General features: G+C 46.9%; 1 protein-coding gene across 1 annotated transcript in view; it reads right to left on the bottom strand.

Annotated features, from left to right (window-relative positions):
- LOC119458263 (uncharacterized) overlaps positions 1–24,093 on the bottom strand; it is a 77,551-nt gene extending 53,458 nt beyond the window's left edge. Inside the window, exons 1-4 of the mRNA XM_037720093.2 lie at positions 23,968–24,093; positions 18,798–18,885; positions 11,410–11,577; positions 10,656–10,681 (exon numbers count right to left, since the gene is read on the bottom strand). Coding sequence (XP_037576021.2) covers positions 10,656–10,681; positions 11,410–11,577; positions 18,798–18,864 — 261 coding nt within the window. The 5' untranslated portion in view covers positions 18,865–18,885; positions 23,968–24,093. The remainder of the gene's footprint in view (positions 1–10,655; positions 10,682–11,409; positions 11,578–18,797; positions 18,886–23,967) is intronic.
- Positions 24,094–25,130: the final 1,037 nt, after the last annotated feature.

The following is a 25,130-nucleotide window of genomic DNA, read 5'->3' as shown; positions in this document are numbered from 1 at the left end:
CGCTTGCCGGAGTTGCGAGACCGCGGGTATGTTTGTGTTACAGTCACTATAGGAGAGGCGAAGTCGCGGCGCTGTCCAAGAGTCCATGTGAAGAAAGGGCAGCCGGCGCGGGATTTTATTACACTTAGGAAGTTTATATCTGAGGAAATCTGATAAATGCATAGGATGATACGTTGGTAAATCTTGATGTATGTAAGGTAACTAGTAGGCTGACTGAAAATGGTAAACCCTCGTTTTTAGACTGCTTAAAGGCGTTATATTATGGAACACCTTAAAGCTTGCCTCACTGGACAGGAAGGATCAAACAGGGGAGAAATTTCACATTTGGATTAAAGATGGGCCAGCTGTTTGTGATGTGCAATAAAAGCTTGGAGTGTGGAGGGTTAACAGGTGCTTTGAGAATAAGTATGGGGCGCTCATTTTCTCCCTGTTTGCATGCGTTATACAAAGCACGCAGCTGTTCATAATAGTCTCCCCGGTTAACAATGCGAGGCCCGTTGTTTATACATTTCTTGGGTGTAGGAAATTAATGATAAATTATGTGGTTTTACGCGCCAGAAGCAGGATCTGATTAGGAGGCAGGCCATAGTAGAGAGAGAGAGAAAAGATGCGTGGGTAGTTTTGAGCAGCTGGTATCATTACTGTGCACGCAATGCACGGTATACGGGCGTGTTTGCATTCCACGCACATAGGAAGGCCGGCCACCGTGACCGGAAGTGAACCTACGCCCTCAAACTAAACAGCGCTACGACATAGACAGGATCACGTTCATGATAGCGTGTAGGTTGATTAGTTTAATTTCAGAAAGTTACTTTTTCAAGCGTTCCAGACTGACATTAGGACGCAATCCGCAATGTTCCCCAGAGTACTAAAAAAGTGTACATGACAGAAACTTCACATACGGTGCAAACTGTTGGATTTTTTTAGTAGAATGTATGACGAAACTTCAGCATTCATAGCTTAATTTGGAGATTTGCAAATAGGTATTCAACCGTCCTTTTCTTCCTATTTTCATACGTCGTACAAGGTTCGCGTTACATTTTCCCGAAGGCCTCGGTGAACCAAACAAGGAACATTGTTTGTATTCGGTTGAAATAAGGGACAAGTTATGGGTGATTTTCAGGGAAACCTCAATGTAAGTTTATTGGGACCTTTGCAATGAATTGCTTATCCGAATTGCGCTCTTAAGAGCGTTATGTGTTTACGAGTTTCGCAACATTTAACCCTAGTATACCTACACTCCCCGCAAAAAAAAATTGTTACGGCAGAGCCCATCTCCTGACAACTGTCGACGGTAATGCGATTATCATGCAATCAATGTAGTGAACTACGGTATTGCTCCAGTCACGTTTATTTAAGCTCGGTAGTGGCCATTCTGAGACTTGCGTTGCATCCACTACATATGATGTACAATGGTCATTATGAGAATTTTGTTGCTTCGACATATATGGCCCACACTATGTGCGTTGTCGGCCCACTTTGATATGACACTCGCTTGCAAAGGTCACCCATGAGCATGACGACGCAGGTACAATGATATGATGTCAAAGGCAATCTGCCGACGACGGCATGACCAAAAAACCACATGAAGATTCTGAAACGAAGATGGTATGACAACAGTGGCATAATAACGATTGAAGGACGACAACATGATTATGATAGAACGACGAAGAAGGAACGGCGTCAATGAAACGACAAAGGTGGTATGACTATGACGGCACGAAGTTAATAGGACGACGTGTCTGAAGTGATCACGATGGTAAAATGACAGCGTGACTACGACGCTACGACGACAATGGCACGCCAACGGCTTTGTGATGACGTTGGTATGACGGCAACGGCATAGTATGACGAAAGTATGACAACGGATGCATGACAACGACTGTGTGGCGACGACGCAATGACAGTGATCGTATGACAATAGCATGAGGCCAATGGGATGACCGCGAGTGTGTAACGCCTACTGTATCACGAAAACTGTATCACGACGAGTGTGTGACGACGATAGAGTAACGATGACGGCATGGGGAAATTGGAGTGACGACGATGAAATGACCATGACAGCCTCACGGCGGTGGTATGACAACGAAATTATGACGACTGTAGATGACGTGATAGCGACGGCATTACAAGATTCGGATTAGAAAAATAAAATGATGACAATGCAACTACCACGATGGCATCATGATCATCAGAATATTCCTAGTGGAGTAAGCTATTAAACAACTTGGGTCCATGGGTCGGAGTAGACGGCGTGACGACTGCATGACGAGAGTCAGAAGATGAAGCCTTAACGACCACCATGAAACGACCACAATGGCCTCGCGGCGTCAGTGTGACAACGCATTCATGAAAACTGTATCACTACGATGACCTGGTGATGACGGCATGATGAAAGTTGGATGAGAAACTTGGAATTAGGGCCACGCAATGGCCAGGAGAGCACTACAGCTACGAAACCCACTTAATGGCCCCAGCTATTAGCCAACTTAGGTCACTGGGTCGGTGTAGGAGCAGTGACGACGACACTATGACAAAGAATGCATGAGGACACAGGCATGACGGGAGTCGGATGACAAACTTGAAAACACGACAATTCAACGACCACGATGGCATCACTCCACGAGCGCATACCTAGTTGCCTAGGCTGTTAGATAACACGGAACGCTCAGTTCGCGCAGAAGACGTGACGACGACTGCGTGACGAAGCGTCAAATAACGAATCATTTAATGACTACGGTGAAACGACCACGACGGCCTCACGATGACGTTAGCAAAACGAATCTATGGCGACTGTGTAACGACGATGGCGTGACGGCAACGGCATGGCGAGACTAAGATGACAAATGTGGAAAGCCGACAACGCAACGACCACAATGGCATCACGGCCACGAGCACATGTCTGGTGACCCAAGCTATAAGACAACTTGGGACACTGCATCGGCGTAGAAGGCAGGACTACGACTGCGTGACGAGAGTCAGATGACGAAGCTTCAATGACTACGATGGAACGACCACGACGGCATCGCTGCCGCGAGCACATAAGTAGTGGGCGAAGCTGGTGGACAATTTTGGCCACTGGGTCGGCATAAGAGGTAGATAGATAGATAGATAGATAGATAGATAGATAGATAGATAGATAGATAGATAGATAGATTCAAAGCGCCTGAAGTAGGCAACGAATGCTGATCGTATTCAATGGTAGTAAAAATGCAGTAACGGGTGCAGTCACTCAGTTTACCGCCTATTGCTACTACCACTTTACCAGCTGTTTACTACTGCCAATAGCTCAAACTTAAAGTGCTGCCTTTGTTAAGCAGTTAGTAGGTTTCACAGCCCAGTTAGGAAGAGGTCGTATACCACCGTCACCTGTGGTCTCTTATGCGTTGTAGTGGCTGTCCTAACGTGATTTTTAGATAAACTATAGTTCATATCATTATCTTCAATTAATGTTATGTACCGCGTTTGATCACACTTATGAGCAGACTATACGTCATACAAATATAAGTTCATATTTTTGTTCATTTATCCAAATATGTATGTCCACACCTGTACAGCCTGTGCTCTTAAAGGTTATGGCTATACAGGATGTCCCAGATGCCATGCATTGCGTCTTCAAAAAAGTCCTGCCATTCTACGTGGCGACAAGCAACTGGATATTGTTCACAGTCGAGTAGAGCATCCGCCAGAAATTCTTTGGTTGTTGCCATTCAATGTACTAATCAATTGCAATTAGCTCATTTTTCATTTACTGCTCTGCATGGCGTGCTGTCAATGTAGAATTCGTAGAGAATTAAAACCACCGCCATTTCGGTAATAATGCAACTACCAGCACCGTTATAACTGACCTCAGTAGAATCATAGTTAACTTTGAGACATGCGGTTACTAGCTTTTCGTTAGTAACTGACGTGATCTTTTAAATTTTAAGAGTGTGCAAATGCTACTGAAATCACACTTAGCGAAAAGAGCAGAGAGGGGTAGGAGAAGGGCATTACTACGACAAATAAGTATTTCGAGGTAAGTGCGTGAGGATTAATTACAGATTTTGTAAAAAAATTTAGCAAGTGACGAAAACGTTATATGGCAAGTTTACGCGATATTTCCCAGCAACATATTTAAAATATGGTTTCGTCAATTATACGCATCTTCAATCGGCGTGCTGGCGTGGGAAACATAGCCGGGGGAATTCTGCCAACTACAGGTTCGCACGAAACCAATAAAACATGATCCGTGCTTTCGCTTTCGTTATACTAAAACGTGTGATACGGTGTCGCATGGTAACAAAGTAGCCTGAATGACCCCCCCCCCCCCCCCCCCGCATTCCTCCACCCTTTCGAGTTTTGAAATCCAGCGAGTTACAGGCGCACTGCTTCGCATGTTTGACGAAAGTTAAACCCATCTTGTGTGCTTAGCATTCCATCAAAAACTTATCAGTGTACTCTACCACTGACGCACTGGAACTTAAGAGCGCGAAAAGGCAGCAGAGACAAGATAAAACACTGGACGAGCGCTCATCAAGTGGTATATGTATACGCATGTCAGAATAACAGTCGGAAAATAACAACATTTATTGCACTATAAATCTCATAATGCCATATGGTAATATAGTCAAATCGGAATTACAGTGAACGCCCAGACAGATATTGCACATCTTTGTCCGAGAGCCTCACGCAAGCCTGGCTAATGCACACGTTACTGCCTGCAATGTAATAGGCCTCTATCACAAGCCTGTGGCTTACTGTTTAGTAGTGCTAAGTAGGAGCGTCTGTTCATAAAAAAAAGTGGAAGTCACATGCAATACGTGCTACGATGAGCTGGTAAATGAGGCTGCGCGTTAGTTAAAATGCTATTCTTGTGTTCTCTGAGGTGATCATTTAAGCATTGTCCGCTCTGCCGAATATGAACTATTGCGCACTACAGCGAAATTATGTATACTACGCTTGTGGGGGCACTTTACAAAGGTTGCGATCATTTATAGAATGTCGACGCGCACACAAGCCTGCCTAAGCTTAAACAGGAGCGTTGGGGGCTATAGTGACACCATAACAATTAGCAACACTTTTTATACCACACAATATGCGATGAAGTAAGGAAAAATAGTTACTGTCTTTAGCTTACCCTCCGACGTTTTGCATTTGCCTGCGCATTATTTTGCTTAATCTGCCTTATTGAGCTTTCTTGCGCGGTATACAAAAAGACTTTCCAAATGCTGTACCCAGGCTAGACAAAACAGTCGCACCGTTTACAACTTTTGAAAGGCCCAAAGTAAAACTAGGTGTCAGGGTGTTTATTTACAAAACAGTTAAAGCTACGCAACAGCCTTGGCTCAAAAGCGTCGGTCGCTGTCTCTCGCTCTCCGATGATGATGATGATGATGTCCTCAGCACATGGCTCGTACCCACTTCGGGGGATTGGCCAAGAATTGAGCATCGGAACTTTTAGATATGCATTCTGAAACTACAGTTAATGTGCAATTTAGTAATCAGAACAACAGACAGATTAATTTTTCTGAACTGCATAATTTATAATACTAATGCCATGAATTAAAACTGAAATATCTCTCAGAGAATTGTAAAAGTGGGAATTTAAAATTTTATTCGTTTTGTTGATTGAATTAAACCACAAACAGCATCAAATACGTCCCTGTGGCTAAAGCCCAATACCGAGGCACCGAAAGTGAGTACTGATTCTGATGTTAAATTTAACCCTAATTTAGCAAGCGGTATTTCAAGAAGTCTTTTTCTTTGTAATTTATACCGACGACATATTCAAAAATAGTGTTCTACGGTTTCTATTACTAGGCAGAATTGGCACAGCGGCGATATCGCCAGACCAGCCCTGTGTAAATATAAATTTAATGGTGGGACACGGCAACGTAATTTTGTAAGGATGACTTCCGATTGTCTTGATGGACACCAATGAATTTTCCACGGAAATTTTAGGTGCTGAAATTCAGTCATGATGTTATTGTTTCCATGATATCTCTACGAATTCTATATTTACGATATCTGATCGCTGTTATTTGTGCCACCACTGGAAGGAACGATAATATCGGTCGATTCAGGGATGCTCTCGCTAATGAATCGGCCATTTCATTTAAATGTAATCCGCAGTGCCCTGGTACCCATAATAATTTTATAAGATTTAGCTGGGGGAGAACTAATGTTAGAAACGTCTTTAGAGCCGCTGAATTTGTTGAAGCTGTAAGCGCAGTACAGACAGAAAGGGAAGCTTAGAATTAACGCGCTGGATTCATTTAAAGGGAGTTTCCGCAAAGCTAGAATCATTGCTAAGAGCTCAGCTTCAAATACGGGAGTGAAATCTGGTAGTCTGAAGCAGAATGACCAGCCAAGCGAAAGCGAGAAAATGCCTACGCCCGCCTTTTCGTCATTCACGGAAGCGTCAGTGGCTATTATGTTAATTGTGTGTACGTGTGCAAGGTAATTTTGCAACATATTATTTAATAACCGGACTGAATGAAACTTAGGGTTCTGTGGGAAAATTTCATCTAATTCAATGTTTAAATTCTGATTTGAATCATATGATGGAATAACGTCTCGAATTTTTACATTCAAACTGTCTAATTGCTTTTGTACAAAAATAACCTGTGGGGTGTGAAAACGTAGCCAATGAGCAAGAAAGAAGGAGTTTGGATCGTTTATAAATACACATTCAGATCGTCTAATTGGAGAACTCGCTCTCCGGGCTGCTGGACTTCGTCATCCTTTCTCAATGGCTGCGGACTCTCTTCCCCACTACATTGGCCCCGGCGGCGAAGAGGAGCCATCCTGGCTAATCAAGGTGAGGCAAGCACCAGAGGGTCGTAGTAGGGCTTTAAGCGGCTCACGTGGACTGTTTCACGACCGCCGCAGCGTCTGTCGGTGGGAGGTGTCAGAGGCTCGACGACGTAGTTCACCGGCGATGTGCATTCAACGACCCGGTAGGGACCGTGACATTTCGCTGCAAACTTGCGGGGAGAGACCAGGGGTGGGGCATGGAATTGAAAGCCACACGAATGAGCCAATAGGGAAGGTAGGGGTAGGTTCAGCCGAGTCGAGACGCTCTTTTTGAAGACCTTGTGTCACGTATGTAAATGAGCATGCGAGTTGGCGGCACACTTCGGCACATTGAGCAAGTTCTGAGGCTGGGCGGTATTCGGAAGCATCCGGGCGGTATGGAAGTGTAGTATCCCGTGTGGAAGATGGCTCCCGTCCGTATAGTAAAAAAAAGTGGAAAATCGTAGTGGTGGCTTTCGTGGCTGTGTTGTAGGCATATGTCACAAAAGGAAGCACCAAGTTCAAATTAGAATGGTCGGAGGCTACGCACATGGACAGCATATCACCGAGTGTTCGGTTAAAGCACTCCGTCAAGCCATTAGTCTGCTGATGATAACTTGTAGTGGTGCGATGAATGATATTGCACTTACTGAGAAGCTCTTGGACGACTTCAGAAAGAAACACACGCCCTCGGTCGCTAAGCAGCTCGCGTGGCGCACCATGGCGAAGAACGAAGCTGCGCAAGATGAACAAGGCAACATCATGAGCTGAAGCTGTTGGAAGAGCGGCGGTTTCGGCATATCGAGTGAGATGGTTGACGGCCACAATAATCCACCGATTGCCCGCAGGGGTGGAAGGAAGTGGTCCGTACAGGTCTATGCCGATTTTATCAAACGGGCGAGCGGGACACGGCGAAGGTTGTAATGGGCCAGGCGTGTGACCAGTTGTTTTCCGGCGTTGACACTCAATGCAGGAACGAATGTACTTGCGGACGTATGTGTACATTGCACGCCCGTAGAATCGCTGGCGAAGTCTATCATACGTTTTCAAAACGCCAGCATGCATGTTTTGTGGGTCTGCGTGACAGTGCGTGCTCAGATCGGAGCGCAAATCGCGAGGTATAACAAGAAGCCACTTTCGATCATCGGGCTGGTAGTTGCGGCGGTATAACATGGCGTCCCGGAGCGCATAATGAGGTACTTGGCGACGAAGGGCACGAGAGAGCTGTGGGGCTCGTATCGTCGAAGGCATAGAGAGAACGTCGATCAGCGAGGCGATCCAGGGATCCTTGCGCTGTTCTGAAGGCATGTCAGTGATAGTGATGTTAGCGCAGGAAGTTTCGGAAGGGGAAACAGGCGGGACGTCAGAAGGCAGGGGCGAGCGGGAAAGTGCATCGGCGTGCTTGCGGCCTGAGCGGTAAATGACGCGAATATCAAATTCTTGTAAACGAAGCGCCCAGCGTCCACGTCGACCCGACGGATCCTTCAGTGAAGCCAGCCAACAGAGCGAATGATGATCGGTGACGACATGAAACGAATGGTCATACAAGTAAGGGCGAAATTTTTGCGACGCCCAAACAATTGTCAAACATTCCTTCCCGGTAACCGAGTACTTGCACTCTGCCTTGGAAAGGGCGCGACTCGCATAGGCAACAACGTACTCAGAGAAGCCCTGCTTATGTTGGGCAAGGCCGATCCCACTAGCATCCGTGTGTACCTCGGTCGGAGCGGTAGGGTCGAAGTGACGTAGGATGGGCGGTGAAGTCAAGAGACGACGTGAAGTCAGGAGACGACAAGGGCACAGGCCCCGGAAGTGGTGGACGAGTGAAAAGCAAAGCGTCAGTGACCTCTCCCTGTATAACTTGGCGTATATTACTGGGGCCAGATGTTGAGCCTGGGCTGGCTCGGGCGTGCTCGATAAAATGAAGAGCTGTCGGACGACCTCCTCACGTACGAACTGCTTGATCTGAAGCAACAGTGCATTCTGGTCGCCCAAAGTCAACGCCGCGATCGAGTCGTTCTGTTCCAGCTGGCGGCGAGTTTGGGCGCGTTGCTTGCGCAATTCGTCGAAACTCTGGCACAAGCTGGCAACATCGGTGACGGTTTGTGGGTCTTTTGCAAATAGCATGTGAAATACGTCATCAGCTATTCCTTTGAGGATTTGCTTGATCTTATGCGACTCGTGCATCGACGGGTTTATACGTTTACACAACTCGACGACGTCTTCAATATAGCTGGTAAAGTTCTCACCGGGTTGTTGAGCGCGTTCACGAAGTCGGTATTCTGCGCGGAGTTTGCGTACCGCGGGGCGGCCGAAGATTTCCGAAAACGTTGTCTTGAACGAAGCCCAGTTATTAATCTCCGCTTCGTGGTTCCGAAACCAGAGACTGGCGACGCCGGTCAAGTAAAAGATTACATTGGTGAGCCTAGTCGCATCGTCCCATTTGTTGACTGCGCTCACCCTCTGATAAGTTGTCAACCAGTCCTCGATGTCTTGATCGTCAGTACCGCTGAATATCGGTGGGTGACGCTGAGGCAGCACGCCGGGACAGACGGTGGCTTGAGTCTGGGAGGTGCCTTGCGTGGTGGTTTCTTCCGGCATCGATGATGCTAGAGGTAAGGTACGGCTTCGTAGTTCCAGGATGGGAGACTGGGATCGATACCCAGCACCTCCACCAATCTGTCAGGGGGTTTATTTATAAAGCAGTTAGGGCTACGCAACAGCCTTGGCTCAAGAGCGTCGGTCGCTGTCTCTCGATCTCCGGGCTGCTGGACTTCGTCATCCTCTCTCAATGGCTGCGGACTCTCTTCCCCACTACATAGGTAAATATTTGGAGAACCTTTGCTTTTAAGTTACTCCAACGAGGATCATTATGGTCTACTTCAAATTATATTCAAGAAAGTTTAGGTGGTCATCATTTCATAAATCAAATGTAAAGCGAAGTCTCCGAGCGCAATTGTTGATTATCTTTAAAATGTAACTTACTTTACTTGTTGCCAATGCTTCAGTGATAACTAAGTGTTCATCAATACACCCGAAAATTTTTTACACATTCCATGTAGTCGTTTATTTAGTTGTCGATTAACATGGATGAAACAATTTTTTTAGAATGGGCGCAACGCACGAACGAATGCGAGTTCCACACTTTTATATCAACATTCTAATATCCCATTCCACTAGCGTGGATCTAATGTAGAAAGCGAGTAATTCCATGAACGCCACGACGGAGATCCCACTTTTTAAATCAAAGCTTGCTCGTTATTGTCCTGTCGCTAAGCAATAGCTTATTCTGAAGTATGGAATAATGCACGTCTTCAATGTCTACACTAAATGCATACGAATTTCCAGGATTTGTTCATTTGAAGAACTATACCAATGCTTCAGAATTCGGAGTCCGAAAGAAATCACGGAACGGCGTGTTGGCTTAAATGAGTCTGCGAATACCAAGAAATTTGGGACTGCCATGTATTCCCAATAGACACTTGGGTGCTGGCAACTAGCTCTCTCGCAAACAACTTCAGTAGTAACTCAGCACTCATTTTGTCTTTTATCTTACCTCTGTACCCTTTTCTCGCTCCTAAATTTCATTACAAACGGAAACCAACTCGCCCAACTTGCTCCAATAGTACCACTCTCGTATTTCAATGTCAGCAATTAATTTGTTGATAGACAATAACCTTTATTTCATGTCCCTTTTCAAGACAGAGTGCAAGTAGAACTTATTTAAACCAAAGCAGAGAAGTCGGCCGTAGGTAACAGTCATCTACACTGGTACTGTTCTCAGGGGAGAAAAAGGGGGACATGAACAGGATCTTCTTCGACAAGCTGTACTACGAATAAGTGTAGTGAATTTGTTATCTCATAAATATATTACTTACTTTTTCTGGATTGTAGGTCCTGAAGACTTTAGTTGCAATAAATATCCAACGTTTTTGAAACAAAAAGAGAAACAGAAAAGGCAAAGATAATCAGTATATTGTTCTGGCACTCGCAGCCGCTTATGGTGGCGATTGGACTGACTAGACGTCAGAACAAGGGTGGAAGAGGTGTGGGTGGTGAGGCGTAAGGGTATTTGTGAGCGAAGGCTCCAGAAAGAAGGGAAGCAAACAGAAATGAGTTATTCGCCTTTCTTGGTGCTATTGATACGGGTAAGGAAAGCTGGCGAAAGCCAAAATGGTACGGTTTATTGTGCGCAAGTGCGCGGTAAGTTTAGACAACCATTGGCCACAGGTGCGCTTACATATAATTCCAGTGTTCCATGCTGCTTCTTTTTTGTACAGATAAAATGGCGCAGCTGCATTAATGGCCTGCGAGGTGAAATAAACAGCGCGCTAAATAAACGTTTCGCGACATCAGGCTATCCTCCCTTACCTTGTTTTTGAAACTGCGTATTAATTTTGTGCGTGCGTTTGGATGTAATATGTTAAATGGGAGCACACTTTTGCGACACTAATGCAACTGCGCCATCATTATTTTTTAGTCGGTCGGTCCGTCGGTCGGTCGGTCGGTCGGTCGGTCAGTCAGTCAGTCCGTCCGTCCGTCCGTCCGTCCGTCCGTCTGCCCGCCAGCTATAGCTACCATTGCAGTGCCAGAATAAAAACAATGTGTAGTAGCTAGCGCTTACGTACTTACCGCAGTCTCTGTAGGGCACGCAGTGGCCGTCCCACCTCTGGAATGTTCCTTTCACGCATGCGCACCTTTTCTTCCCCTTGCATGGCCATCGCTTAACGCCTGGACACAAGTCTCCGGGGATGTCAACACGCCCTTTGCAATATACTTGGTACTCGTTGTGTTTGCATGCTGAAGTGATGCGAAAGGAATAAATCTTAATATGGCGGCGTATCTTCTTTAATAAATGATGGTAGTCTTGGAAAACAAATAACTAAAGGACACAATCTCCTACTAACATAATTGATATAGTAAGGCAGCAGCGGCTAAGAAATGACAAGAACTAAAACCCACACTTCAATGAAGCATAACACTACACTTTATTGAAGCATACACTTCAATGAAGCATAACAATTATTTTCCCTACACATTCTCTGGATCAATTTCTTTGTTTCTTTACACGTTTAAAGCTGGCACCACACTATGCGACGTCCGAGCATACAATATACCTGCCACGGATGAACATCGAATGATGTACTTAGCACAAATTGCAAGCATGCACGCCTTATGCAGTACGTGCACGCCAAGCCACACTGGAAAGGAAGACGTTGCAGAAATAAAAGTCGCAGTTTTAACTGAAAGGTGAAGCACTTATTGCGATAGTAAATTAGTGGAAAGCTATACGAAGTAAGGACAGTAGCTTTGTTGGCCGCATAAACTTGCAAACATAGGCGTAAGAACTCAGTGAACAAGCGTGGTGTTATACGCACACAAACAGACATGAACCCATCTCACCCTATGACCGCGTAAACTCGCTGCCAAAGCGCTGGAGTGAGCAAGCGCGGCGGGGGAGAGAATTGAGCTTCATGCTGCGTCTCGCATCAACGTGAGCTAACTCGCGAAAATACAGCGCACGGCGGACTGTGTCCCCGACGCACATGTCTTTCAAGGTACAGCGGCGTGCGTGCGCCCGCCCGCCCCGCCAGCAAGGCTTCGGGTGAAGGCTGGGGAAGGGGGGGGGGGGTCGTTCTACATCGGGTGGCCCTGGCAGCGGCGCGCACGGTCTATGCACGGTCTATTGCACGACTTTAAGTGCTTCGTTATCGCGATTTCTTATGAGTCGCTCTAATATAAAGACGCCAATTGCAGTCGCGGAGGTCCTCTGAGAGGTTCCGATATTATAACATGAGGAGTCTCCTTGCAATAGTGGCTTATTCTGAAGAACGGATATTTGGGTGCACCAATATCCATGATCCTTGCATATTCGAGCAAATGGCACAAACCACATTTCATGGGATAGGCCAGAAACCGAGTATTAGAGAAAAATTATGCAAAAGTATCGAGGATAAACGATGAGAGTTGAAAATAAATTTGTATGTGATAAGACCGGCACTTTAAGGAATATGCCATTTTTTTTCTTTCGTAATTGTCGTTCGTACCTTTATTATACCTATATACCCGAACTTGGGTGTAGGAACATTTTAGTGGCAGCTTTACCGTGCCTAAATGCTTATTTCGATGTCCGTGCCTATATTAAATTTTCAGGGGCTAAAAATACTTGTTTCCGTGTTTTCCCCTAGCCGCAACTCGTTTGTAATGCTGTCACCCACTGCGGAACTTGGCTGAAGGCAGCGGAATATTAAACGAACACAGGCGGTGTAAATGCTGTTGTTGACAGCTTTGCAGCAGATGAGAGTGTCGCTGTGAGAAGGGCTAGAAACAGCTCTACAAGACGAAATACTTAAAGGTGACTTGGCGTACTTGTGCGCTCTCTTCACGTTTTTAGCAGACATTTGGAGGAAGTTCAACAATGCTCGGGCGCAACTCTGACCTGGAATGTGGGGCTCATTTCGAACGTTCAGTAAAGTTTCGCCACAATCCGCATTGTACCTGCTGTTGAGAGGTAGTTCGAAACATCAACACGTCTCGGACAAAATATAGGTCTTTCGCTACTGAAAGAACTGTCCAAAGCTCTGAACGGAGAAAATTCTGCAAGTCCAGCGGGCATTGGACTGTTGAACGTTCAGAAGCACAAGGTATGCGTGGCTAACTTCGGTGGATGTCGAGCACATTCCTTTTTTGCCTGAGAACTTATACTCAGTGAAAAAGACGTAAAATAAACCTCGAAATGTCTTAGGTGGTGCTTGTTTCGCACTGCCTTCACAACCTTTCTCGTGGTGTCTAGTTACACAATAGTTCAGATCAATCGTCTAACCTGCACAACTTACCCCATTCCGTTTTTTTATCGACAAAAAAGTGAATATCATAAAACCTGGCTTAGTGGGCTGTGTTCCTTAGAAAATCATAATTTATCACCTGATGCGCAGCGGAGGTTCTTTTAATTGAGCCTATACGTGCCTAAAGCACAATTTTTGGCACCTATACTATATGCCATAAATACAAGTTTAGTGCCTCTCATAGCACCTAAAACAGTATGTTTAGTGCCTAAACATCCGGTCTCTAGTGATGAGTCCGCCAGGCATCCGAACCAGACGACAAGAGGGATTATGAGACTGCAGAGATCAATCGCCTGCAGAATACACTGCCTCAGTGTGGTACCTCATTATTGTCTCACTGTAGTGATGGTGAAGAACACAGCAACAGAAAACTGTGTATCACAGAAAAAAAATCTTCATTAGGCGAACTTGTGCGTTAAGTGACATTCAAACACATTCAAGGTGACATTCAAAAACCAAGTAGCATTCATAGCACAACGATCACGACGAGCACAGTCGGCGATCGTGGAAAATCTGATCTGCGGGTCAAGTGCGCCGGCTTTAATACAGGACTTGTCGAAAGTTCTAGCGCAATTGCTAGAGCTCGTACACCTTCCAGAAAGTATAACACTATTCGCGTCGCGCTTACGATCGGATCATACAAAGTTCGGCGTCACATGCGCAACAGATAGAATCAAGGATAACATTCGAGTAAGTTCCAAATAATACCTACGTGTCTTGTGCTGTGCGATAACAATAAGTTGTTAGCAGGTGAAATGCAGTGGCCAGAAAAAAGATTAATAAGTAAACGTGTCAATTCCCCCTCTAAATGCTACAAATATCAGAGTAAAAAGACATAGAATAAACTAATGCACCCGTAGCAAACAAAAATGACAAAGAAACTAATTTCCAGAGTTCGTTAGCGCTGGAAGAATGGGCGCGCAAGATGGACTACTTCAGGACGCCAACGGCGCCGCTGTGATTGCGTAATGCCGTCAGGCACGACTTCATAGTCCACTGCGCCAATACGTCGGATGGCCTTGTACGGTCCGAGATAGCGTCGGAAAAATTTCTCACTAATTCCTCGCGTATTGGCTCCAAACTCAAACGTGGTCGCTGGGCTGGTAATCCCCGTAGCGTCGTCGAAGATTGCGTTGCCGGCTCTCCGTCACCTGCTGGTTCTTGATGCGCAGGCGAGCGAGCTGTCGAGCTACTTCGGCGCGCTGGAGATAGGTGGCGATGTCGAGGTTGTCGAGGTGTCGGTGACGTGCGGTAGCATCGCGTAGAGCGTCGTCGCCAGGTTTCTTCTGTAATCCAGCTTCAACGGCGTCACGTGTGCTGTTTCTTGCACCACCGCATTGTAACCGAAGGTTACGTATGAAAGGATGGCATCTCACGCCTCGTATTCGACGTCGACCTGTATTGCCAACGTGAGCGCGAGGGTCTTTTTTAGCCTCTCCGTACGACCATTCGTCCTGCGGGTCGGCATACAGTTGTCCTCCAGCGGCTTGTCTGGCTGTTTTGCAGAATCGCTTGGGGGAGCTCCGCTGTAAAAGCCGTCCTCGATCGGTGATGACACTTCCGGGCACCGATGCCCTAGCAGGATATTCTCGAGAAAGAATTTTGCAACTTCGGTCGCACTAGCTTTAGTCAGGGCTTTCGTTTCGGTGTAGCGGGTAAGGTAGTCGGTGTCCAGGACGATACAATTATTACCGCGTGTTGACGTTGGAAGTGGCCCCATTGGGTCTATTGAGATTTGTTCGAATGGTCGACAAGGAGGTTCAATTGGCTGTAGCAATCCTACTGGACTCGTTGGAGGTGTCTGGCGCCACTGACAGTCTCGGCGATGCCTTACGTAACAGGCGACGTCGGTGGTGCAAGCATGGCTAATGATATTTCTCCTGTATCCTTGCCGAGCGTACAGGAAAACCTAAGGCGCTCGGTTGTCTGATCATCTTGCAGGGCGTATAGGACTTCTGGCCACAGTGCTGCGGGCACAACAAGATAGTTTGCGTGGACTGGAGAGAATAAGTTCTTACGACGACGTTATTCTATAGCGAAAACTGACGACAATCCACACGTAAACACCCTCGATACAAAATCGGTCTGGTCTTCCATGTACTCAGCAAGGCTTTTTAGTTCCGGGTCTGCTCGCTGCTATTCGGCGAAGACGTCGAAGCTTATGGTCCACTGGAAGATCTCCTCGTCTTGGTCGTCTTGCAGTGGCGGGTCAATGAGCACGCGAGACAGGTAGTCAGCGTCACAGTGTTTTCGTGCGGGCTTGTTGACCACGGTGGCGACAAATTCTTGCATCTAGGGCTCCACCGTGCTTGGAACCCTGAAGGGTCCTTAAAGTTTGCCAGCCAGTAAATACAATACCTGGTGATTTCTCACGACTTTAAAAGATCAACCGTACAGATAAGGTCCAAATTTTGCGCTAGCCCAAATGATGGCAAGAGATTCTTTTATTGCGATAGCAATTATATGGACACTTCAACCGGATTTCTGCCGTCGGCGTCGTCGTCGTCGTCGCCGTCACCGTCGCCGTGAGGTTCCCTATAGATAAAATCTTCGCCGCGCGCCGTATGCCCGAGCGGAAGCGTGCGGGGACGCGCGCTGTCACGGAGAGCGAACGCACTCAATCTCCCACGCGCAAGCAAGGAAGCGGGAAGCCAGCGCCGGAGGGAGTGGGGGGGGGGGGGGGGGGCGCACTTCTACTCTGCCAACAACCGCGCTCGTCGCTCGCCCGTACCGTCTCTTATCTCCACACGGCTCTGACCTTTATGCGCCGTGCATTCGCCGCTCAGTTTCCGTTGAAGCGATAGACCGCACGTACCTTCGCCCGCTGCGGCGTATGGGCTTGCTGCCAGCGTTTTGACAGTCGTTGTCTGCAGTCATTCAGTGTTCATGTTTGTCATTCATGTTTGTTTGTGCGCGCTCACACCACGCTTGTTCATTGAGTTAGTAATAGTCGGGCCACATTTTCCAACGCACGCTAAACATGCAATGCTGCCCGGATCGGCAGTGCAGCGCTACTGGTGTGTCCCTTCGCACGCGCTGCCCACGGGCAGCGCTTCTCATCAACACCACCGTTTCACACGCGCCTTCTCGTGGTCATCGAGTCTCTCTTCATGTCGGTCTACTTACGGCGCAGCACACCTGCTTAATTAATCACCTCATGTTTACTACAATTCATATTGCTACCAAATCCGCTCACCTTACTTCGTATGACATTGCTGTGTTGCTATCGCATTCATTGCTTCGCCCTTAGGGCGAAACTGTGACATTTTTTCATTGTAGAATAATTGGCTTCGGCTTTCGATAGTGAGCGGCTAGCGTAAGCTATCACCGTTTCTAGCCCGTCTTTCATTTGGACTGGCACGGCACCGATGCCTGCGCTACTTGCGTCGGTGTGAATATCCGTGTCAGCGTTTTTGCTGAAGTGGGCGAGCATGGGTGGTGACTACAGGCATTGTTTAAGCTCTTCGAATGCATCGGCATTCGGAGCTTGCCACTTCAACTCGACGTCTCATTTTGTGAGATGGGTTATTGGCATGGCGATGCGAGATAAGTGCCTAACGAAGCGCCTATAATAGGTACACAGACTAAGGAATCTGCGCCCTCGCGTCTTGACGCTGGGCTGTAGGAAGTTAGCGATGGCAGGTGTCCACTGTGGATCAAGACGGACTCTATATTTGACCATGACGTGGAAACAAAAGCTAATCGCAAGCAAAGCGTCACTTTTTCGGCTTCAGAGTGAGCCTTGTTGATTTGGTGGCATCTAGTACTGGCCCAAGCCGCCTAAGGTGATCGTAAAAATTTCCAGCAATGACGAGGACGTCATCCAAGTAGACGAAAGAGGTGTGCACTTCAGCCCTGCGAACATCGTGTCAATCACATGCTGGAACGCTGCAGGCGCCGAGCTCAGCGCGAATGGCATGACCTTTAATTCATAGTGACAGTCCGCCGTGATGAAGGCTGTGTTGTCGCGATCCCTCTCGTCGATCTCTATTTGCCAGTAGCCAGCCTTCAGATCCATCGTCGTCTATCCGTAGGAGGCGGTATACGCTCTTCTTTGTGGTGTTGTTCAGCCTACGATAATCGACACACACCACAGGGTTCCGTTCTTCTCTTCACCAAGACTAAAGGAGAAGTCCAAGGGCTCTTCCAAGTCTGGATGATTTTTTTTTCACGTGACATTTCATCGACTTGTTGCGTTATGGTTTCTCGTTCCCGCGTCGAAACTCGGTATTGGCTCTGACAGAGTGGCTGAAAAGAATTAAATTATGGGGCTTTACGGGCCAGAAGCACCATCTGATATTAAAGCACGTCGTAGTAGCGGACGCTGGATAAACTTGGGCCACCTGAGTTTCTTTAACGTGCAGCTATGTCCATGTACACGGGTGTTTTCGCATTTCGCCCTCATTCAAACACGATCCCCGTGGCTGGGATTCAATCCCGCGACCTCGTGCTTAGCAGCCCAACACCATAGCCACTAAGCAACCACGGCGGGTTGACGTAGTGGCGTAGTTCTTTCTTCGGTTAGTATTCAGCGCTTCTCAATTGGTGTTTGTGGAATCCTCGATGACGCCGAAAAGCATTGTTTGTATCGTCGGAGAAGATTCGAGCTGTTGGTGCCCGCCCATGGGCAGAGTTGGATTTATGTCGAAGGCTGGTGCTCCAGCTATGGTCGTGAAGGTATATTTGACAGATTCCGAGGTGGTAAACGCATTGATGGTTTCCACAATTTCCTCGGTGTAGGCGGTCGTCGAGCCCTTGTTGAGCTGTTTGTGCTCCTGGCTGAAGTTTCTCAGCATTATTTTCGCTTTTTGTGCGTGCAGTCAAGCGATTCCTCTCGCGACGTCAATTTCACGGTCGAGCAGTAGATGTTGGTCGTCCTCGAAGACGCCTTCTACACCTGCGCGTGTTTCAGCGCCGACGGAAATGCTGATACTGCAGCGAGGCGGGATGCGGGCTTGAACTTCGAGCTAGAGCAGTGCACGGGCCTGAGTTTTCGGCCCTAGCCCGGCTCAGGCCTCCTTTATGAAGTCCGAGCCCAGCTCGGGCCCGTGATGCCAAGCCTTGGCCTGCCCCGGGCCCGCGTTACTTAATGATGTGCCACTGAAATTGCCGAATTATTCCGAAATAAACTCCTAAGAAATGCATATTTAGCCCGAGTACAAAAATATCACTCACCTTGAGCAATGCGCCATTCGCCACACATTAAAAAGAAGATGACGATTGCTTGACTCAATGTGGCCATAATTGTTTTAGAATATGATGGCTGTTGAAATAAGAAAGGGCAAGAATGTGGACATGCCCGGAAGAGTGAGATATCCTAAAACGTATGTTTCAAACATGCAAGAAATTTGAGATCACGAGCAATTAGGAGAGCCTATAGACGCGGTTCATCACAAGAAAAGGCCGTAAAAGCTTTACTGCGCTTTTTTTCGATTGACTGGCTTGTTCACATCTATGATGTGAACGTACTTAATATCTTTCTTTCTTCGTTTTCCTTATTTTCATGTCTCTCTTTTAACCCTCCTTTTCGGCCCAAATTAACTTTTCACCAGTGCAGGACCGCAAACGAAAAATTCTAATCTGGTTATCTCGGCTGCCTTTTCACGCTTTCAATTTATATGTTGACAACACTCGTTGGGCGAATTGGTTCGTTATAATTAATCATTCAAAGGGTGCAAAAAAAGACAGAAAAAGTCGGCGATAGTACTGATGTTCTACTTGCAACTGATTTATTTTGGTAAGGAGTAAAAGAATATTAATACTTTGCACGTGCGCTGAAAAAAATAGACAGAAGAGTAAAATATTATTTCTCAGAGCTAATAAACTCATGAAATAAGAATTTCGAGTACCTATTCTCGCCTTTTCTCAAGTTCAGAGACGAGTCATTAACGCAATCACTCCGCATCCTCCCTGCTAGACCCCCCCCCCCCCCAAAAAAAAAATAAAAAATTAAAAGAACCTCCGACGTCTTATGTGCGAAGGTGTACTACGCTTGTTCTTAATATCTCAGTTTATACAATGAAAAGCCACTACAGCGCCAGTGCTGTTCCAGTCGGCGTCTTCCTTTTTTTTGCGCTACGTTAAAGCCTTACTCCCTAGCGTAGCGAATTCGCGACGTACCAATTAAATGTTGACTACACAGTTACGCACAAAATTACGGCCTAGTTTTAGTCTTTGCGTGTCCTCAATTGACGGCTCCACGGTGTTTTTCCGTGGTTTTCTAATAATACACGATATGAGAATGGTCGTAAAATAAAATAGGTTTTTGTTCTCGTGCTGCTCAACATTCCTAATTACCAGTATAAACCCTCTGTAGTGCGGATTTCTCCATTGAATGGTTAGATTTTCACTAGGTCGAGAATTCACTGCACTTGGCAATTGCGCCTTTAATCGTACTCCCGCAGTAAAGTGGGAATGCATCGCGTGGTGAGCGAACAAGTAGAATAGGAACCCGATTTAGCAGCGCTAGTGACATTAGGTGAGCAGGGAGACCTTGACACCTGTTGCTGTGACAATAGTGATTCTTTGAATCACTATTGTCGCAGAAATCCTCAATTTCGCAGATTCTGCTTCAATGCAACATTCAGGATGTGGCTGTGTATGACACTTGCGTGCTTTGTTTATTTTTTGAGCCTGGCTGCATTACTTGGAGAAGGGCTTCAACTAATTACAAGTTTCATCGTAAGGTTCGAAACACGGCAACACAAGACACGGACAAAATCTTGGAGTACGCTTAAACTTCGCTGTAAGAGTGGAATGTATGTGATAGCGTTATTGGACGCCGTTGACGCTGAGACTGACACTGTATTTTCTGCGACATGGGGCCCGATCAAAATTTATAAAGGCTCGGTTTTCAACACTGCTCTCAATGTTGCCTAGAACCAAAGTACAGGGAAACACCACCAGAAATGGAGGACGCTTACGGCTTCACCTTTAAGAGTGGAACGCGATAGCATTCAAATATCCCTGGCTGCTTATGAGACTTTTTTCTCGTATATTCAAGTTACAAACCGACGCTATCACGTCTGTAGGTTGTGGTTATGTCGTACTTCACGATTTTTAACGATGGATTTTACTTTGAGAAAGTCAATTTTTGTTCACTAACGCCTTGCGCCACGCGAAGGGCCCGCCCGGTCGAGGTGATTCGGGATGATGTGGTTCGGCGTGATTATTTCCGCCAGATGCCGATGCTTAACGCTGACGCCGACACCGACGCCGGATATTTAGCGACATGGGGCCCTTAACGCTCGCGCGTCAATAGGAAGGTAATAAAAAAAGTTACAGGCCTGCGCGGCACACGCAGCACGGTCACAGCGTAAGCTGGTTGAGCGGCGCAAGAGTAGCTCCAATTTCGGCACCACGCACAACAAGGTCTTCGCGGCAAACTGTTTTCGCCTCAATTTTGACGAGAACGATCTGAACTGTCGGCCCGGCGTCGGCGTCGGCGGCGAGCTGCTGCTTGAAATGCTCTCTGCACAGCAGTCTGCTGAGCCCGATGATGCCTGGTTGTAGCCGCGCACGTAGCTCTACGATTCGCTTCTTCAGCAGCGGTTCGTACCTTGCGAGGAGACGCCATAACGTGTACCGAAGAGGTAGCCAGAATCGGTGCACGGCGCAAATCTAGCATCTGGATAGCGTTGATTGCGCGCCTCGTCTTAATCGCATCTCGTCGCAAGCGGCGGTTGCAGGCACGTTAACTAGATGGCACCACCATACTGGTGGAGGCTCGGGTCATCTGCGCCTGCGCGCGTGCCTATAGGGCACCTATAAAGGGAATTTTTCTTCTGCCTGATAGCAAGAGCTTGCGTGGCTGCAGTGGTAAAGTATCCGACTCCCACGCAGCGGGCCTGGGTTTGATCCCAGTGGAGAGCGGGTACTTTTTTCGCATTTCCGGCGATAGCGGTTACGCGGCCGGGGGCGGCGGAGGCATCATCGCGACCAGAAACGGCTATTGGAATGAGCCCATAAAAGCTTTCGCTGTAAAACGACATCACGGCGGCGTGTTGTTTTAAAGCGAAGCTTTATAGGGCTAAGCGAAATAGCCAGACCACAGAAAACTATCATCATCAGCATTGGTTCGAGCGTCGTCGTCTTCTTCCGCAGTGGGCTCGTTGGCTCGTGCTCGTGCCACTTCTGTCGTCGTCGTCTTTTTCCACGACTGGTTGCGTTGCCGCTAATCATTCCAGCGTAGAATTTCGCTTCTCATCTTTCGTCGTAAAGGGGAGGCTGCGTTTACGGGGATGTGAGCCATTGCTTAAGGGGGTATGAGCCGTTCATTGTCTGACGTGATGCACAGATTTACTTTCGAAGCAACTTAATTTCGAAGAATCGCAAGCGGCAATAGCAGGCGAATGCTACCAACCAGGCGGCCGAGCAAACCCGAGACATCGAACGCGAGCGACAACGGCGGACTGCGGCCATGCATACCGTCAGTGACGTCGTTCTCTCCGTCGCAGCCGAACTTGTGTGTAACCTCATTAAGAAACACAAATACGTAACAAATAATTGAGAAATACTTTAATGAACCGTCATGATCAACCCAGTGATAAACACCGGGGCCGCCCATTTCAGCTTCTCTGGTTAACCATCTGTGTAGCTTGCTTGCGCGGTGATTTCTTTCGCTCACTGCGCCATTTGATGCTTTCGCATCAAAATGACCGTCGGCTTGGGTCAGCATCCAAAAGAAAGATTTCATATGTTTCGTATGACCCACCAGCGTCCTTCTATACATTCATTTCTCGTTTGAAGTTCACCGCCCGCAGCTGCTCAGTAGGAACGCTAATATGGTTGCGCACAACGCTCATGGCATTAGTGGAAGCCAGAACATTGCCCTGGCTTCGGCAGCGTCAACTCAGCGGAGCACGACGATGCATCTACCTGACTTTGTCAGTTTTGAGTCAGTGAGATAACTTTATTTGGAATACAGCGATTGGGAGGCCCGGGCCTGGGGCCGCCTAGAAGCTGTTCACCACGGGAAGCTGTCACTCCCGCACCTACATGGCTCTCTGGACGGCCCAAAGTTGGTCTTGGAGTTCTGAGCTGAGTAGCACGGTCGACCAATGACAGTCTCCCCGGAAAATCAACGGACACCACGTCCATTGATTTTCCGGGGAGACTGTCATTTTATCTTGATATATTTTACATCCCCACAACATGTGTTGAAGGTTGGCTGTAGCAGACTTGCATAGATTGCATATACCGTGGAAAAAGAGATCTGGAGAGATCTGTCAGTTTTGGAGCCAACGGTTTTCAGCGTGCATTAATTTGCGCTGTTCAGACGACCTGAATGCGTAGTGTTCGTATTTTGTAAAACGCCCAGAATTTTCTAATCGTCAATGTAGTTTATTCGCACTTTTTTACACAATGTGAAAATGCCTCTAAGTGTTGTGTGGTGCCCAAGGCTCCCAATTTGAAAATTTGCACGCAACTTGGACCGGGCTTATTGTCCGCGAAAAGAATATTGTTCATATTGGATGTGAGGTTATAGAGCCTTATTTTCTTCGGCCAAATTTTGTATAATATCCTATAGCACTTCGTAATTATATGCTAAAAACGGTGCTTTGCCGCAGAAACTGCGCCTATTTCCAGTACGTGGTTGTTACGGGCACTTATGATAATGTGCCTAATTTCTCGCTATGCGCAAACATGTTCAGTTACAGAGTTGCTGCTTCACGTTCATTCTTTCAAAAATGTTATAACGCTCTTCTGAGCCTCACAGTGTGACACTGTCTGACACCAACCTGGATGTAGAGTTCCAAGCGACTACATGTCACCACAACGACTCGCATTCAAATTCGGTATTGACATTAAAAAATTGAGTCAAACAAACTCTTCTGTGTGCAGTTCTCTTTTGCGAGCAGCAACCCTTGATGGCCTCTTAGTATGCACGCTCCGACAATGTTCGACAAACAAAATTGACAAGCCCAAGTATATGCTTGTCTATATATGGCAAGCACATACCCACAGAGCACAGTAATTGTGATTATGTTTCGTTCCCATCATTACCGTCGTCATCACCGGTGTTTTCCTGTTTTTGTTAGACTGACTACAAGAAATGCAAGTGTAAATTAGAGGGTAGCTGCATCAGAGTGACGGTATGTCGTCGTAAATTTTTAATGTACATCGTGATGCACCAAGAACTCAGACCAATTTATGCTCACTTGCAGAAATTTTATAACTTGGCCAAGACCGACAGAGATTAAGTGTTTGTGAAACATGGATATTGCATGCACTCCTGCGTACTTTGTCACCAACAGTAGCAAACATCTCAATGCAGTCGTTTCTAAACATCCTCTGTAAATAATACAAAGTCTTAAATTTCAATTTAAAGAAAACTGCAACTTACCCTGTGTGGACCAGGCACACGAACACACACGGAAAATCCTCTCGTATTGACCCAAATCAATCTGCTCGGTTAGGCTCCTGATGACTCAGCACTAAAGATAATCAGGCGTTACAGCACGTAGGGCCATATGCATAAAATTCTACCGTTATGAAATGGGTAACTGCATATATATTGTAGCTCGTACCCGCACACACTGCAAAAAAAAAAAAAACTTCGTTGTCAACTCGGCATCCGATCTGACAGTTCTAAATATCATACAACTCACAGCGCCTGTCTGTCGTTGCCTTTTGTTCGTGCACCTTATGTGGCACTGCTACAGCAAGCAAACCCACTAGTACTTTTTGGCAAATCTTCCTACAATATAGACTTGCCGCAGATGAACTTGAACGTTCTTTTGTCATTGCTAATGGCATTTCATGAATTTGAAGCTGACTGATTTAATTACATCGAAGCAGATCAAGGAAGTTCGACAACGATTGTCGTTTGGGGGAGGAGAAATCGCACTGCCACCTTTGAGGCGTTTTTGGTATAAAATGTTGATCAAAGAACTGGGAGCAACGCCGCGTGAGTCGAAGCGCGACAGTCATTTGACCAAGGCATTGCCGAGAAAGCGCAGCCGGGCCCTGATGATCTGTCACTCAAACAACCTGCAACACTCGGCGATTATTGGTCAAGGCTGAAAATTCAAATCAACGGCTCGCGGTCTGTGAAGAAGGTGAATGATCTGCCCAATGTGTAGGCCCGAAACGTGGGCACTCCGAACGCTAAGGCAACAGTCTCCCGTTCCATCCCGTTCAACAGCCATCCGTTCCAGTAACATGGCATGGTTGCACTTAGGAGACGTGAACGGAAGCCTACCAGTCTTCGTGCACTGTCCCTTACGTCGTGGGAGAATACCACCTCCATTGTGTCTTAGTGGGGTCGCAATGCGTAAGAAAACTCGCTTTCTTCAGAAAGCCCTTTCTTTCTCGGATAGGCTGCTGTTGCCTCGATCCCCGCTTAAAAAGAGCGCGTAGTAGCTCACACAAGGGGTCCGATCACTGCGGATGCGTTCAGAATGAACTCGCCATAATATTGTTACGAGGCGAGAAAAACGGAGTTTAATAAACAGGCTTTAGGGCGAGCCTCAGACGGGCAAAAACGTTCTCTTTCTCGTCTTCTCC

Source organism: Dermacentor silvarum, chromosome 7 (assembly GCF_013339745.2).
Source record: "Dermacentor silvarum isolate Dsil-2018 chromosome 7, BIME_Dsil_1.4, whole genome shotgun sequence".
Lineage (NCBI taxonomy): Eukaryota > Metazoa > Arthropoda > Arachnida > Ixodida > Ixodidae > Dermacentor > Dermacentor silvarum.
Note: the sequence above shows the minus strand (reverse complement) of the source record. Positions and strands in the feature narration are given on the sequence as shown.